This window comes from Colossoma macropomum, unplaced genomic scaffold (genome assembly GCF_904425465.1).
Source record: "Colossoma macropomum unplaced genomic scaffold, Colossoma_macropomum, whole genome shotgun sequence".
NCBI classification, from domain to species: Eukaryota; Metazoa; Chordata; class Actinopteri; order Characiformes; family Serrasalmidae; genus Colossoma; species Colossoma macropomum.
In genome coordinates this window covers 42,894,734-42,913,236 of record NW_023494792.1, presented here as the reverse complement: position 1 = coordinate 42,913,236, position 18,503 = coordinate 42,894,734, and the positions used below count along the sequence as shown (strand labels likewise).

The 18,503-nt window shown below is 38.1% G+C and overlaps 1 protein-coding gene across 16 annotated transcripts in view; it reads left to right on the top strand.

The window, feature by feature from the left end:
- Positions 1-17,040, top strand: part of celf2 (cugbp, Elav-like family member 2) — a 189,487-nt gene extending 172,447 nt beyond the window's left edge. For 4 of the 16 annotated variants that reach the window (XM_036577236.1, XM_036577239.1, XM_036577243.1 and 1 more), the window contains 6 exons: positions 2,624-2,758; positions 4,586-4,711; positions 9,793-9,990; positions 12,564-12,707; positions 14,432-14,602; positions 16,983-17,040. In XM_036577236.1, coding sequence (XP_036433129.1) covers positions 2,624-2,758; positions 4,586-4,711; positions 9,793-9,990; positions 12,564-12,707; positions 14,432-14,559 — 731 coding nt within the window. In that variant the 3' untranslated portion in view covers positions 14,560-14,602; positions 16,983-17,040. Of the gene's footprint in view, positions 1-2,623; positions 2,759-4,582; positions 4,712-9,792; positions 9,991-12,563; positions 12,708-14,431; positions 14,603-16,982 lie in introns of all 16 variants that reach the window. The other 12 variants (XM_036577248.1, XM_036577249.1, XM_036577251.1 and 9 more) reach the window with 6 other exon arrangements.
- Positions 17,041-18,503: the final 1,463 nt, after the last annotated feature.

Below are 18,503 nucleotides of genomic sequence, written 5' to 3'. Positions count from 1 at the left end.
CTTGCATAAGTGCCCTCCTTGACCACCAACCTAGCTGTATGCCAGCTAATCAGCAGGCATTTTTAAACACACACACACATAGACACACAGAGCTAACATGCTGCTCTGGCTTAGACTTCTCCTCTATTCAGAAGCACAAAAGCATTCAGACAGTGCTCCATAGCCGCCTGTTCTCCTGCTGGTTCTTTCCCTTTATATGCATTCGACTCTCTTCTCCTTTCAGTTTCTAACAGAGTGCCACAACACACCATGCACTCTTCACTCACTTTGGTTGCGTTAACTTAGGTTATTCCCTTTTCTTAAGTTACCTTAGAATACCTTAGTACTTATATACACTCCCTGTCCAATTATTTGGTGTGGTGGACTATTCTCAGCACAGCAGTGACACTGACATGGTAATGTTCATGGTAGTGTGTGTGGTGCTGGTATAAAGCACACCATTATCACTGCTAGGTTGAGAGTGGTCCACCATCTAAAAATATCCAGCCAAAAGGTGATTTGTGGTCTTTAACTGACCATTTATGAAGGCTAGAGCAGGTGTACCCAATCTTGCAGATCAATCATACTGGAAAGTTCATATCCAACACACCTGGCTTTAATATGCCCCTGAAGGCCTTCATTACCTGGTATACTAGGTGTGGTGCTATATTAGCTAAACGCAGCAGGTTGGTTGATGATCTCCAGGACCAGGACTGGGCACCACTGGGCTAGAGGATGGCCAACACTAAAAGCGCATGCTCTGCAGACCAGTACCAAGTTTAAGCATCTAAAAAGCATAGAAGTGTTTATTTTGACCGAACATATACACTGTAAAAAATGGCTCGTCAGATCAACTTCAAAAAATTACTTCATGTTGTAACTGAACTAAGCAACTGAACTAGTTTTATTCAGCTCAAAAAACTACATTGATTGAAAGAATAGTTCACTCAAAGTATTTATTTAGGTTGAATAAAACTAGTTAATTTACTTGTTACCACATGAAGTAATTTTTTTTGGTTGATCTGACTTGATTTTTTACAGTGTAGGTACTCTGTATAATGAAGAGCTTAGCGACATATTAGTAGAACACGAAGCTGGAAATCAAATTCATATCGATGTGATACAATCCTTGGATGTTTCATGCAGCAAAGTTTTTCAGCATTTTTTTTTTATCATGTCCTGTGTTGGCAGGAGTGCCTGAGCTGTTTGAAAAAGGAAAAACTCTCCCGCTGTCGAGGACGAATGCAGGTCGTTTTTGTGCCTCCGTCTTTGGTATTAGCCCAGATTCCATTTGGCAGGCTTGGAGCTTTGAAATCTGTGGTCCCTCAACAAGTTCCAGTTATGAAGAGTCTGAATTTCCCTGGGGAATCGATAGCAACTTGATTGGTTGCAAAAAACACTTTTGGTTATTGACTACAGGAAAACTACTCGCTCCAATTTCATTGCTTTTGAAATTTTGGCAGCTCAGAAAACACACATCTGCAGTAGTTTGTTAACTTCTGTGTGTCCACTGTGTGTGTGTGTGTTAATTGTGTGTTAACTCATAGTTTTCAGTATATACATCGACAGTGTATATACGACACATTCTGTGCATTCTCCTGTTTGATCCCTCACACTTTCTCTCCCTTTTGAGTACAGTAGAGCAGGGTGTGTGTGGGACACGTGCACACATACACACACACTCACACACACACACACACACAGACAAACACACACACAAGCACACACACACATATCCTTGCTTTCACACACACAAGCACACCCCAACATATGCTAATTTTTTAAACATGTGGACACTATTTCTCCCCTATGTTCTTCAAAATACTTGCATTCACAGCCACCTTTTTAAAAATTTGTCCACATACATACCCACTAGATATGCGCTGATATTCTGTAATAACAAAAAATGATATTGTTATTGCGGACACTGTAAAATACTATCAGAGCTTGTGGTCAAGCAAGTTTCAGTCTCACCAGAAGTTTTAGAGACGCAAAGCAGGTGTGATTTAACAAAGTTCTACTACGCTGTTACAATGTGACCCTGTACTTGATGTATGTACAGCTGTTTTATGGCATTGTACATATTTTTCAAAAATATATTTAGAGGACAGGTCTAGTTTTTATACTAGGATAGGATACTAAAAGACAAACAAGAAACATCAGATTTTTTGCACTAATTGAGACAAATGTGAAAGTAACAGAGTGCTTGTCTCCCTGCCAAATTCCGGACCAATCAAAGACCATGCATTTAGTGCACTTTAGATGTTGCAATATGAAATCAACAGAACCAAATGAAAAAGATACAGTGTCACAAAAAGTCAAACTCTGGTGCAGACTTTAGCAAACAAACTAGGCGTGAAAACAGCATTAGTGTGTTACGGTTCTGAAAATCTTCACAGTTCACGGTAAACACAATACTCTGAAAATATCACACCTGTGAGGGCGGTTAAAAAGTAATTACACCAAAATTACATTTTTATGACTCCACATTGCTAGTAGTCGTACATATAACCGCATACACACTGCATTCATAGCCACCCTTCTTGACATTTGTCCACACACACACAAATACAGTGGTCACATACACAAACACATACACACACACACACACACACACACACACTTACCCTCTCTCTCTCTTCAGGTATGAATGCTCTGCAGTTACAGAATCTGGCCACTCTAGCAGCAGCTGCAGCTGCAGCACAAAGCTCTGCCAGCCCTTCCACCGCTAGCGCCCTGACCTCCAGCACAGGGTCCCTGGGAGCCCTGGCCAGCCCAGGTAACCAGCGGCCGCCCAGCCAGAGCCTTCATCATCATCACCATCATCCTTCTCACCACCACCATCGTAATCATCATAACCTTTAGAGTCGTCACATAAAAATCTAAGATTGTTCAGTGAGCACTATTCAAAGAATGTCAACATAATGCTGACAGTGCTAATAGCTAACCAAACTCTGCTACCATCACCATCATCACCGTACCCTTAGGTGTTGTCACATAATAATGTATTAGATTTCAGACAATGCTAATCAGAGAATGCTAATAAAATGATTTTTACTCACAATGCTAAACACTAGCCAACCACCACCACCAAAATCATCGTCATCGTAGCCCTGGAGACGTGTCTTCCCTCCATTCATCAGTCGCTCTCCTCGTCCTTGTCTAGTCTTTTATCCATGCTTTAGTTATAAGCTCATGTCGTAAAGATCTCGGCTGTATGTGTGTGTTGTTGGGTCCCTCGTAGCCCCTCTGATTTGTCTGAGGTGACGGCCATCCTCATCCTATAGAATATGTGCTGTAAGATGTTTGATAGTGAAAGTTTTACAGTTGTTGTGATTTTCTAAGTGTAATCTTCATCTGTTTTGAAAGATTGGAACTATTTGTTGGGGAATTTTGCTTCCAGGTGGAAAGTACACTGGGTGAAGCACTGGATCGTTTTTACTTTCATGCCTATCTTTTTTCATCTCTCTTACTTTATCACTCATTCTCTCCTTTCCTCTTTCCTTCCCTCAGTAAATGAGAAAGTGAATGAAAGGTCTACATTGCAGGCCAAACGTTTGGAAGCAGCACTAACTTTGTAAACATCCAAAACAAATTAATAATATAGAACAGATGTTTTTTTTTCCCTAAATGTGTGGCGATATTGTGTGCAACAACTGACTGGTAATGAGTTTAGCTCCTGCTGATTCTCCTGCAGAGTTTTATTGCAGCTCTAATCAGATCCACCTCATTCCTTCATTCAAATGTTCATGAAGGCTTTATCAACTCAGTGTTACCGTTAGAAGAATGGAAAGAATTAAAAAGAGCTCAATGTAAGGCACTGTTTTCAAAAAGAAGTGTGAAGAAAGCTTATCCCACAGAATACGCTAGAGTAGGGGTGGGCAATATGACGATATTTATTGTCATTGTGATAAACTGGATAAAATGTGGATCTTTTCTGTACTTAGAGAACAACTGAATGTTTGAAACACTGAAAAAAGACATTATATTCATAGTTTTTGATAGTACTTTTAAACTGTATATTTGTCTGTTATATCTCATCAAACCTCAGAAAAAACAAAATACTGTGAAACTTATTGTGTATTGTGAAAATGTCTTGATATATTGGGATGTCATATTTATGCCATATTTTCCACCCCTACAATAGAGTAAGAGTATAATACTGCAATACCAATTGAATGTTCTGGAACAGATTGAAGCTACAAGTCAATAAACATGCCTTGGCTATTGACAAATGGAAAATTTTAAACATCACAGCTTCTTATACGTTTGGTCTGTACAGTATACACTTTTTCCACATTTTTTCCCTTTTTCAAGGCCATGTGCTGTCTGTCTCTCATCATCATCATCCTCCCCTGGATTGTACCCCGCTTTTACACTTTGTATGTGTGTATGTGAGAAAGAGAGCTAAACTTTTTTCAGAGGTTAAAAATATTGAACATTTCAGAGCCATACCTATTTTGTTCTGTGCCCTATAACATACTATCCCCATCTCTTATTTTCTCCTTGTCTGTCCCTCTCTTCCTTTTTCTCTGCGTATTTCTGTCTCTTGTTCTCTCTCTGTCTTTCTCTCTCTTTTTCTCTCCCTCTCTCTCTTTCCCAGCAGCAGGTTCCACTGCTAACTCCAGTGCAGGAGCTATGAGTTCTCTGGGCTCTTTGGGGACTCTGCAGGGGCTGGCCGGGGCCACTGTCGGTCTCAACAACATTAATGCACTAGCAGGTAGCGTCAACAGTGAGTATAGCCCTGCATCCGCCTCACCCATTTCACTCCAGTACGCCCACATATGCCCGCTGTGTTTGCCCAGAGAGACACCCACTCAGTGTACACACATATGCATGTGCTCATCAGATGCTTTCCTACTTGTGAAGCCATAATTGACCTTTTTGTGTTGTGCCCATAAATGCGGTCATAGCTACTGTTGCAGGATTGGCACAGAATGCAGGGAAAAATCACATTCAGCCTAATGAGAAACTGTAGTGCACAACTCACTAAATTTAGAGTGTTAGTTGTTGTAGTTGTAAATGGCATTTATTTAGTATGCCTGTGAAAGGATACACTGTTAGAATAGATCACTGCTGTTTTTTGTTGTATGATCTTGTAGCCTATGCAAGGCTACAGCAAGCATCCACAAACTTATTTTGACTTATTTCACTGCCTCTCTACTGTAACTATACATAATGCTCATTATACACAAAATGCAACCACTGGTTACAGATGTTTTACAAGCAAATATAATGAGTAATAAGAAAATAAAGGATTAACAACCATTGACTCTGAAATCTTGAAGGAATGTTCATCACTTTTGGGTTAGGTAGTTGTACTGACGATCAACACAAGAATGCAGCTACACATTAGCACACACATACAGCCATGAACTTAACAAATGATCAGAGTTAAGAAGGGCATCTCTCTGGGTCTGATGGGAGTTTGCTGTTTGTGTTGTCATCTATGTGTGTGTGTGCGTGTGTGTGTGTCTGTTCTCTGCAAGGGTGGAAAGAGTACCTGCTTAATGAAGAGCACTGCTACTATAGTAAAAATTCACTTAACTACAAGTAAACATTTAAAAAGAAAAAAACTACTCAGTAAAAGTGTGGTGAATCCAAGACTGAGTCAAAATCCTAGTAAGACTGGCATGGCAATGTACCTGTACTAGACCAAGTACAATTTCTGTGGATGGCTAATTGTTTTTACATTAGCATTTAGTTGTTGCGAGTACAAAGTGTCACTGTCACATTTTGTATGACTGTAGTTCAATCCCCTTGAGAGAAATGGTAAAAACTGTCCTTCATGTGTACCTGGCTGCTACTAGGCAAAAGCTACACAACACTGACACAAAGTAGAATGATTTTTATGACATTTTTGTTTTTACAGTTTTGCAGTTTTCAGTTTTTGTGTGAGAAAAATATTGTGTGACTGTTTGCATGATTCAGAAATAAAAGGTATCACATCCTGTTTAATATGATTTTTAAAGCAAATATAAATTCAGGTCAGGAAAATACTGTTTACACTGCCTGCAAGACTGAAGAAAGCAAAAATGTACCAGGTTCTGGGGGGTGCAAAGGACTTGGGTTTACTGGATACCTAACATGCCCATTAGCTTTCCTTAACAATTAGCTTCTATCAGCTACATTAGGTAGGTAACACACACTTGCAAAAGAATGTGCAAATAACAGCTTTCAATCATTTTAAGATTTGCTAATTGCTTCATGTTTAACACCTTTTTTTAAACAATTAAATAAAACAGCTCATTTTTATATTTTGTTAAAGTCAAAAGTATAAATAGCATAATTTTTATATGATTTACTTATACACAAAAAAATAATGTTTCAGGGGAAAAACATACTCAAGTACTATAACAAAATAAGTTGCAATTTATTCCTTTCCACCTTTGGTTGTCTGTCTGTGTATCTGTGTCTATGTATCTATGTTATTGGTATTTTATGTTTTACAGTTTGTCCAATTCAGGAAATGATTATCAATTCATGAAAGACTGGTTTGACTAAAATCAGTAATCGACTCCTGAACTGGATCTGCATTCATTTCCTGAATATCGTTATAGTTCTGTTACTCTCTGGCATCTGTGTATGTGAATGTGCAGCAAACTCCTCTTTGCCCTGTCTCCACACACACATTCACGCACCTGACACTCTGCTAATCCATTGCTCTCTGTCTTTTTGTACACATCTATTGTATTGCTAATTGTGTCGCTGTTGTGAGGTTGTTGGCTTATGTGAGCGTATGGGTGTCCGGCCTTGTATTTCATGGTTTACATAATATAAAGAATGATTTGCTTTTGTACTGTAGTGCTTGTGTGCTCTCTAGAAGGACTGGAAACCATTCTCTATTAGGGTTGATTTCGCTAGGTTGTGGGTTTGTTGTTAAGATGAGACAGTGATTAGTGTTTGTAATTCAGGATGTTATGGGGCTGATATGTTACTTTGCTGCAGGAGGGAGAAAGGCCTTTCTGAATTGGTAGAATGAGGTGTGTGTAGTATTTGAAATCCAATTAACCATTAACACTATAGGGGAAAGAGTGTGGATGCTGTGACACTCATTTAAATTTTGCTTTTGTGTGTGTGTGTGTGTGTGTGTGTGTGTGTGTGAGTGTGAGTGACCTGATCCTGATGTCTCCATCTTTCCAAAATGACCTTTGGGCTAGGTTTCTGGTTTTATAAATCAACCTCTCTCAAATAGAACATCATCCATTTTACATTCATTCAAATAACTTTCTTACACACACACACACACACACACACACACACACACACACACATTGCTCATTTAAGAGGCTGTATAGTTTAATTGAATACTAAAGGTCAGTATTGTAATTATTGCAGAATAAATGAGGAAGCTGCAGTCTAAGCACCCCGCTCATCATTTATTGTTTGCAGGCCGTCAAGCCAAAAGGCCAGTCAGTAAATATGCATGAATCAGTGGTTCTGCGCACACACTTACACACACACACAAACACTTGGATCTTGCACTCAGTAGACGGAACAAATTGTTTTACACATTGGATCTGAATGGATCAAAGAGAAAGCATTTTCTTTAAATGGTTGTAGACAGCGATTTCTACTACCACATTTCTTTACTGGCAGGTGTTGTACTGTATGTAAAATCTGAGTTAGGTCAAGCATAATTTGAGTCTAACAGGTCATTAATTTTGAAGCAGTGATCCTTAATAAGCTCTAGTTATCGCTGTTGATAAAGAAATATGTTGTAATTTTGTATTATTTCTCTGTCTTAACTCATAGAAACAAGCGAATAAAGTCTATGCAACTTGCAGATTCAAAACTTTCAATCGATACTGCATTTGTGTTTGTAAGTAGAAGAGAAAATATTTTATTATGATCTGAATTCAGTGTAAAATTAAATCTGAAAAGCTAACTCTGTGCAGACAGTCATATTTTTATCATTTGACATTGTTATAATTGTAAAAAGCCAGACATGCAGTTGATCTGGAAATTTAGTGTAAATGTAATTAATTATATGGGTACATATGGAATTAATTATGGAGTTATGGGATATGCAGCAAAAATAACTTTAAAGTTCTAAGGGTCTAAGGGTAAAAATCACTTACATACTGCAGTGTGTGTAAAAAAAAGCATTTTTTCTCATGGGATCCAGTAAAATGGTCACATTCTCAGTCGCATCTCCTCCTACTAACACCACCCAGCACTCCTCATGGAAAACACCTGAAACCCATCACCTGCTATTATAAAACAACTCAAGTTAACCAGAATTACAATTACAGCTTGGGGCCTTTGTGTGTCTCTAATATGACGTTGGATATTCTGGATTTATTGCCTATCTTGTCTTTGACTTTTGGAATGTGTATTTGATGGGTTTGCCAGTTCCTTAGTTAATAAAATCTGCCACCCATAAATCCAAGCAGTCCACTGAGTATCTCCATAATGTCCTATCCTTGCAAAGTCCTTGTCATCATTGGAAAGTCACATTTTGTCATTGTTTTTCAATGTATATTATGTGGGAAAGATAGACAATAGGTTAATTTGCTCATGTATCATAGGTACATTTTGGAAGGGCAAAACTCTGTGTCTTTAAAGCACCCATGCTTCACACTTCTTTGAGTGAATAAGATGCATTTTTTACCCATAGAGGTAAAGATTTTGAGCTACTTAGCAAGCTCCAGTTTGTCTAACCAGACCATTTTCTTTGTTCACCAAGCTGTCACGTATATTTGAAGAAACAGAGATAGTTTGTCTATGATTTCGTAGGTTGGTTATCTTGGGAAACTGTGAATGTAGATATAATTCTTGCTGTTTCTTCCAAAAATGACAACAAGACTACACAAATCACAATAAAACAAGCCTTAAGGTAGGCTTGAAAGAGCTAAAGATGTTTAGTTGTAATCATAAACACACATGAAATAAGAAAGCAAACCGATTGGACCCCATTAGCTTCCAGAGTTTATGTGTGAGATCTTTATTTGCTTATGCAAACAGATTCATTTGTATAGTCAACTGGGAAAGATCAATTCATCCTGCAGTTTTGTATTCTTAAAGAACCAAATTACAATTTCATTGTTGTGAGAGTGAATCTTAAACAGTAGTGATGGCTTGTGTTTATTTAACATTAATTATTAAGCAAGAACAACAAAGTAACGTGTAAAGCTAAAGTGGTCTTTTTGTAAAATGGAAGAAACATGCTAGAAAACTGAATATTTGTTTGGTCAATATTCTTGAGAAGTACTGGAATGCATAGACCTTAGTTATAGCGAGAATAAGGCGTGATACTTTGAGCATGTCTTGAAGACATTTTTTAATGATGAATATATGGAGCTTGTAAAGAAGCAGAGTTTGTTGTTTGGGCTTCTTGTTGTTGTGAGTGTGACATGCTGCTGCTGTGACGTAGTTTGCATGTGTTGGCCACGCTTTCCACTCGCTTACACCGTTATGTGCAATAAATGGTATTTATCTTTCGTCTGTGTGTGTGTGTGTGTGTGTGTGTGTGTGTGTTTGTGTGTGTGTGCGTGTGCGTGTGATGTGGGAACGTTGTGTTAACAGTGGTCTTTATCGTTAGTGACTGTGACATGTTAATGTGTGTCTACGAAATATGTCTTCTAATAATTATCGGTTAAGTTTTGTGTCTGAATATCTTGTATTTTCCTTGTTAAACTGTGTCACAATTTTGTCTTGTATGTCTACAGCGTGTATATTGTTTCAGTGTCTGTATTTCCCTGTTTTTGTATGCGTGTTGTGCTGTGATGTAGAAAAAACACACTCCCCCAGTCCCAAGCGCTAACGAGTAAGTGCACTTCTTTTTTCTTTATTGTTGGGTTTTATGTAAAGTTGCTCACATGCTCTCAGGTATGGCTGCCCTGAACGGAGGTTTGGGCAGCACTGCGCTCAGTAACGGCTCGGCTGGGCCCATGGACGCTCTCACCCAGGCTTACTCAGGGATCCAGCAGTATGCAGCAGCAGCCCTGCCAACCCTATACAGCCAGTCTCTACTGCAGCAGCAGAGTGCCGCCGGCAGTCAGAAAGAGGGTAAAGCAGGAGCATGTGTGCACATACACCTATACACTAGAACACAGGTTCTCCATTCCAGACCATAAATCTAGTTTTGATTCCTGGATTTTGTAACCATTGGTACAACCCTGTTTCCAAAAACTGTGCAAAATGTAAATAAAAACAGAATGCAATGATGTGCAAATAATTTAAACTTTATATTTAATTGAAAAGAGAAGTACAAAGACAACTGAGAAACTTTATTGTTTTTTGAAAAAGATATACCCATTTTGAATTTGATGCTAGCAACACATTTCAAAAAAGTTGGGACTGGGGAACAAAAGACTGGTAAAGTTTGTAAAGCTAAAAAAAACCTAGTGGAACATCTCCCAACTAATTAGGTTATTTGGCAACAGGTCAGTAACATGACTAAGTATAAGAAGAGTATCCCAGGGAGGCTGAGTCTTTCAGAAGCAAAGATGGGGAGGAGTTCACCACTGTGTGAAAGACTATGCAGGCAACTTGCTAACTTGCAAATAGTACTTGCTAACAGTGAATTGCTAGTGAGGAGGTTAGAATCATGTCTCAGCTTCCTAAAGAGAAATCTGGCTTTCAGAAATGAAAAGAAAGAAAGACAGGAAAGAGAAAAAGTATGTCTCCCAGTTTTTCACAAAGAAAGGTAGGTGTAGTCTGTGCATGGTGCAAATGAACCTGTTAGCTTAGTCCATAGTGAAATAGGCTACTTCTGCTCTCCTAACGTAAGTTACTTAATATGAACCCAATACCCATACCAATGAACCAGCTGTCTCCCCATCCCCAACCCCTAACAATGAACCAGCCCTGTCTCCCCACCCCCATACCCATACCCAGGAAACAGCTCTGTCTCCCCATCACCATAGCTAGTGCTAAGTTTTTACGTCATTGTCCCTGGTGGTGCCTCCATTCACAAATCCAAGTAAAAACATACAAAGAAGAAACCATATTGTTGATGTCCAATGAAAAACAAAGATCTCTATTTTTTTGTGATTTTTACTTTTCTGCACCATTTGAGCTCAACAGCTGTCATTTACATTGAGTGAAAATTTCATGATGATTAGACCAATAGAAATGCACCAAATTTGCATAGAATAAAATCTCTTTCCATTACCTTACATTAAATGTAAAGAATGTTTTTGCCCTTTGCCCTCTCCTGTGAAGTTATTATTTTGGAGATACTTGTGCTTCTTTGGACAGCGACAATATATAAACAGGATCCAGAAACTCTGTTGCCTTCTCTGGGCCCGTGCTCTTTTGAGATTGAATGAGGCAAAGTGGAAAAGTGTCCTGTGGACCGACGAATCAAAATGTGAAAATCTTTTTGGAAATCACTGACACTGCGTCCTTCGGGCTAAAGAGGAGAGGGACCGCCTGGCTTGTTATCAGCTCACAGTTCAAAAGCCAGCATGCATGATGGTATGGGTGTGCATTAGTGCACATGGCATGGGTAACTTGCATATCTATGAAGGCACCATTAATACTGAATGACTTATATAAGTTTTGGAGCAACATATGGGGCTGATAAAGTCTTTTTCAGAGAAATCCTTGCTTATTTTAGCAAAAGGCATTTTGAAAAATATGACAAATGAGACCGCAAACTGTCAAGCAAGAATGGGAAAACAATTCACTTTTAAAACCACAGCAATCAGTCTTCTCAGTTCCCAAACGCTTACAGAGTGTTGTTAAAAGAAGCGGTGTTGTAACACCCTGTCACAATGTTTTGAAATGTGTTGCTGGCATCAAATTCAAAAAGGGAATTCATTTTTCAAAAATGTTTCAACATTTGATATGTTGTCTTTGTACTTTTTATTTACATTGTGCACAGCGTCCCATCTTTTTTGGAAATGGGGTTGTATGTCTGACACTAGATGGCCAGTCAGTTGCACCAACAGTTCAATTAATAAACAGTCCATATGTATAATTTAAAATAAAAGAAAAACATTTAAAATATATAATTTATAATAGAAATTTAGTCTTTTGTTCACAGAATTAATAGTTTTTCACAAAATTATAGAATGATAGAATTAAAATCCAGTTTATATGATATATGAAAATATATGAAAATTATGTTATCCAAAAAAGGGTACTGTTAGTTATTCACCCGTGAATAAGTATAACTGAAATGTCAGCATTTAAACCAATTTTTGGCATTTTTCCTTAGACCATTAAATTTAACAGTTGGACATGAATGGGTTAACTATCAATGGTTAAAAAGGAAATTTGAAAAAAAGTCTTAAACTGAAGACCTCTGCAGTAGGGATTGCATAAACTAGTCAACTAATATATCAGTTAATCTGAGTATCACAAAGGCATTTTCACAATATACCATATGCAGAACCAGGACCAATAAGTTATACCCTGACTTTGATTCTTGGGACATTTGTTCACTGTAAAGAAAGTGAAACAACATAGCTAAAAAACACACACACACACACACAGTTGGTCATGTGTCCAGGGGTTACTGAGTTACAAATGAAGTGGTTGGATTTTTAATCTTTTTTCACAGCTCAGGGCAAAAGGAGCAGCGAAAGCTTAAAAATAAGTGTGTGTGTGTGTATGTGTATTTGTATCTGCAGGACCAGAAGGGGCAAACCTTTTCATCTACCACCTGCCGCAGGAGTTCGGGGACCAGGACATTCTGCAGATGTTCATGCCTTTTGGAAATGTAGTGTCGGCCAAAGTCTTCATTGACAAACAAACCAATCTGAGCAAGTGCTTCGGTATGGCTGACACATACACACAAACACACACACAGACTCTCACACACACACACAGGATTCATTAACATCTTCACTCATTTCATTATTATTAGCATTTACACAGGAAAAGTACGTCTTCCGAAAACACACATACACACACCAACACACATACTCTTTTATTTCCGCACACATTAGATGTGTATTAAAGCTCTTAGCAGTTCAGAGTAAAGTGGTGAACTGTAAAAGACTACAGAAAAAAAAAATTAGTTAAATGGTGTTTACACTCTATCCTAATTTCTCCCAGTCTTCTGCTCTTTTGCCTTGACGGGGGCAACAAAAGGCTGGTAAAGTTGTGTAATGCTAAAAAAACACCTGGTGGTTAATTGGCAGGTCAGTAACATGATGGGGTTTAAAAAAGAGCATCCCAGAGTCTGAGAGGCTGAGTCTTTCAGAATTAAAGATAAGGAGGGGTGAAAGACAGCACGATCAAATAGTGCAACAATCTAAGAATAACATTTCTCAATGTAAAACAGAAAACATTTGCTTTTCATCATATATGGTACATAATATCATTAAAAGATTCAGAAAATCTGGAGAAATCTCTGCATGTAAGGGACAAGGCTAAAAACCTTCAGGTGGCACTGCAATAAAAACAGACATGATTCTGTAGAGGAAATCATTGCATGGGCTCAGAAACACTTTTGAAAAACACTGTCTGTGAACACAGTTTGTCGCTGCATCCACAAATCCAAGTTAAAACTCTAAAACGCAAAGAAGAAACCATATATAAACAGGATCCAGAAACACTGCCACCTTCTCTGGGCCTGAGCTCATTTAAAATGGACTGAGGGGAAGTGAAGAAGTGTCCTGTTTTCAAAATTTGAAATTCTTTTTGGAAATCATGGACACTGTGTCCTCTGAGCTAAAGACCACTCAGCTTGTTATCAGTGCACAGTTCAAAAGCCAGTATTCATGATGGTACAGGGCAACATTAGTGCACATGGTATGGGTGACATGCACATCTGTGAAGGCACCATTAATGCTGAACAATACATACATGTTTTGGCAACGTGCTGCCATCCAGATGACGTCTTTTTCAGGGAAGGCCTTGCTTATTTCAGAAAGACAATGGCAAACCACATTCTGCATGTATTGCAACAGCATTGCTCCACATTAGAGTCCAGGTGCTAAACTGACCTGTCTGCAGTCCAGACTGTCACCCACTGATACCTTTTGGCGCATTATGAAAAGAAAAATATGACAAAGAAGACCCTGAACTGATAGGCAGCTGTAATCCTGTATCAAATAAGAATGGGAAAACATTTAACTTTCAAAACTGCAGCAATTGGTCTCCTCAGTTCCCAAACGCTTACAGACTGTTGTTAAAAGAAGAGATGATCAAATACAGTGGTAAACATGCCCCTGTCCCAACTTTTTTTGGAACGTGTTGTCAGCATCAAATTCAAAATGGGCATGTATTTTTCAAAAACCAATAAAATTTCTCAATTTCAACATTTGATATGTTGTTTTTGTAGTAGTATCTATCTATCTATCTATCTATCTATCTATCTATCTGTCTATCTATCTATTTACCAAGCTAGCTAGCTAGCATGGATACTTTAACTGTAACATTGCCAAAGCAATTGCAAGCAAATAATGGTTATTTATTCTGTCAAGCGTTGTTGAGAATTCTCTTTTTTGTATCTTGTATGCAAAAATGACATTTTTCTCTCTCCACCTCTCAGGTTTCGTCAGTTATGACAATCCTGTGTCCGCGCAGGCCGCCATCCAAGCGATGAACGGTTTTCAAATTGGAATGAAGCGTCTGAAGGTGCAGTTGAAGCGCTCCAAGAACGACAGCAAGCCCTACTGATCTTAGCGCTAGGGCCAGTCCTCTCTCTCTTTACACTGCTAGGGTAAGTCCCCACCGCTGCCACGGCAACCACACTGGGACCCCGGGAGGGAAGGGGGGAACATGGGAGGGAGTTTCACCCTTACACCGCTAGAGGGAGCTACTTTCCCCAAACGTTCTTTTTAAGCTTTTTTTTTTTTGATGGCAGTATTATTATTATTATTATTATTATTATTTGGTTTATATTTTTCACATGAACGCTTCCATTTTTGCCATTATTTTGTATGACTTGCGATGAATGAATAGCTACTATTGCTAGTTTTTTTTTATTATTATTATTATTATTTTTGAGTTGTGTACACTATTTAATTTGTTTTGTATTTTTAAGTAAATATTTATACGATGCCTATTTCGTTTCATGATGACGACAACAACAGCAGAAAGGAAAGATCTCTAAACTACGATTAGTTTCTCTTTGTGAACTTGAGGCTTGTGAGAACGCGTAGGAATGGGTCAGACCTGAGCAAAAGCACCAATATGCACGTTAAACCTTTTTTCGCCCTTTGACTTCTGGTGTCGGCTGCGGGCTCCGCTGCTTCTTTGACCCCTTTGCCCACTGGCACCAGAGAGAAAAGGGTTAAACCCGCTGTGGCCTCTCTGTAGTCGAACGGCAACAACTGCCAAAACAGACTCTCCACAAACACCTGCCATTAAACGTTAAAACTTTTTTGTTGTTGTTTTTTTTTTGTTTTTTTTTCTGTCAGACGGGATTTTTAGTTTAGTAAAAATTAGTTCCTCAGTTCAAACTTTTATGGGTCAGAGCATTGTGGTTTTTGTCACACAGAGCATTTTTGTGTAGAGCATTTAAAAAAAGAGATTTTGATCTGTTGATGGCTAAAAAAAAGAAACTAATAAAGCGTTCTAAGTTTCGGGGTGGGGGGGTAAAACTGAAAATACTTGATGTTTATCGAAAGAAAAAAAATCAAAGTACAGAAAGCCACAGGCCTGTAAATTTTATTTGTAAAAAAAGCAGTTCTATTTTTATACAGAATTTCTACTGCCTCTGAAGTAAAAGACTTTATTTATTATGGTTAAGTTATTGGGTTCCTAAAGACGTGCTCTCACTTATTTGGAGCCTTGTTCAGTCTTCTGAAGCCACACAACCTGTTGTGTGAAGAGAACACAGAATCACCCTCCTCTTTCCCTCTCTCTCTCTCTCTCTCTCTCTTTCTCACTCTCTCTCTCTCTCTCTCTCTCTTTCACTCTCTCTCTCTCTCTCTCTCTCTCTCTCTCCCTCTCTCTCTCTCTCTCTCTCTCTCTCTCTCCCCTTCTCTATCTCATTTCTCACTTTTCTCATTTCCCTTCCTCTCTCCCTCTCCAACTCTCTCTCCATTGTTCAACTCCCTTTCTTCCATCCGTCATGTCCCAAATCACATTTCTGTATCATGGGGCTGCATGATTGTCACAAAAAGTGATCCTGTTTGTTGCAGTTATTAATTGGAATTAAAAATGGTATGTATATAACAGTTTAACACGTAGTTACATCATAGCCTGCAGAAATGCCTTATGTTTGTAAGGTTGATGGACTTTCTGTCATTAGTCCTCAATGGGAACAGCAGAGACTGATCAGCGGTCGCAATACACAGTGCAGTGAGGAGGCTAATCCTGGTTAAAAACTAAAAATGCTTCATTATCATGCAGCAGAAATGCCACAAACAGCCTTAGTCAATTACAGAGGCCAAAATTGCAATTTTGATTAACACTCAATTGTGAATTGTGAAGCCCTATTTCCTAGCTCTCTCCTTCTCTCTCTCTTTCTCTCTCGTTCCCTCCTACACTTTGCCTCTCCTCATGAGTAGTGGCACTTCATATGTGCAATCTCTTTCTTGCTCCTTTTCCTTATGTTTCATTTAGCTTCGTCTGGTGTTTTGTTTCGTTTGTTACAATAAATTCGGCGTATTTATTTACCCCCCCCCCAAATCAAGATCCATCTAGCTGTCTCAAACTGGGGACTAGTCACTGATGGATACTTTTGGGTGCTATGTGTGTGTGTGTGTGTGTGTGTGTGTGTGTGTGTGTGTGTGTGTGAATGTGTTTGCGTGTGTGTGCGTGTGCACGCGCATAAGGTGTTTGATGTGTGTGTGTGTGTGTGTGTGTGTGTGTGTGTGTGTGAGTGAGTGTGTCATTTACATATATGTTTACCCATTTGAAATATGTGTTAAAAAATAAATAAAAAAGTGAATAGTAAAAAAAAATACCTCTATTAAGAATGGTTCTGTTGGTGCACAGCTGGTCAGTAGCGCTGTTGTTGTTGTCGTCGTTGTTGTTGGTGTTGTTGTTGTTGATGTTATTGTTGTTTGTCATTTGTTGTTCTCATGGTTTTAATGCTGTAGTTGTGTGCCAGAGCTGTGTGTGTAACTCTCCTCTCCCGTTTTCTTCCCTAGAACTCATCTCCATGACTCTTTGCTCATCGTTTGCCTAGCATGTCTACGTGGCGTTCAAAAAAAAAAAAAAGTCTCATCGTCTCGTCATTGTTTCCGATGTCTTTCTGAGTTCTCCTGATCATAACCTGGTCTCCTCCTACTGATCTCTCAACTTTTGATCTTAGCTTGATCTGCATGTGACCTCATTTTGAGCTTATTTTTTGTTAGTTTTTGTTGTTTTTTATTATTAGTTTTTTTGTTTTTTTTAATGTTCTTGGAATAACGGGTGAGGGAGGGATGGGGGACAGAAGGAAGAAAAAAATAATAAATGTGAAAAAGCTGCATTCACTCACAAATAGGTAGAGTATATTTAATACCATAACCAGAAGCATCATTTTAAGAAATTAAAAAAAACAAAACAAAAAACAAACAAATAAATGCATAAAAAACCTGTGGCAAAAGAATTAAAATAATTTGCATTTGACCTCTGTTTGTTAGCTCAATACTTTTCCTCTCTTTATGTTTAGATTTTCTTTCTTTTTTTTTTCTTTTATTCATTTAAAGTAAACTTGAAAGTACAATACAGGGATTGGCTTTGGGACTTACTGTTGGCACATCTCGCAATATGAGGCCAACAGTAAGAGCACCATGCCGGTTTCTATGAGAAATAGACTACTTCCACGCAGTTTTAATAAAAAAAAACTGTCCGATTGATATTAGAGTCTCTCAGAGCTCGCTTGTGGTTTTTACATTTTTCAGGCAGTGTAAAGTTTTTTGATAAGGCCATTTTAAGTGGCTTGGTTTCTCATTAAAGTCTATATAAAACCACTTTTTTCTAGAGTAGTAAAGGTATAAAAAAAAAACAATAAAAAAGAGTGCCCTGTTTGGGGGAAATGCTACCTACATGTCACACCTTTTGCTGAACTGACCTACAGTTAGACAATCCGTGGTATAAATGCACATGAAATGACCTATATTTTATACTGTTTAAATGTATAGAGGAAAAAAAAAAACAGAGTTTGTGTGACCCGCGTTTCCGTCGGTGCTTTTCGTGGATTAAGTCGTGGTTTCATCACAAGTCTAATAGTCTTATTTGTCTCATGTTTTTAAAGAGAAGACTAAAAATCAGTTTACTTGAACATAGACAAAGCCTATCATAGTACTATTGCTACTACAGTATAATTGTTTTTTTCTTTTTTTCTTTCTTTTTTTGTTTTTTTGTTTTTTTTTTTTTTTTTTTAGAGTCCCTATTTGCTAAATTTCTTGTTGGGTAATTAGCTATATAAACATTTAACGAGTTACAATGTCAGCTTGTGAAGCATCAATGTCATTATTATTATTATTTTTATTTCTATTGTGGGAAACAATATTTAGATGTGTTATGTTGTTCAGCAAAATGTGATTTTTTTTTCTTATAAAGAAAAAAACAAGATGAGTGGAATTTAGTGCCAAATTCTGACGGTACATCCTGCCTACAGCTTCAGTGTATTACTTGTGAAATTATTTGATAACATGGGTATTTTATTACGTAAGTGTTTTGTA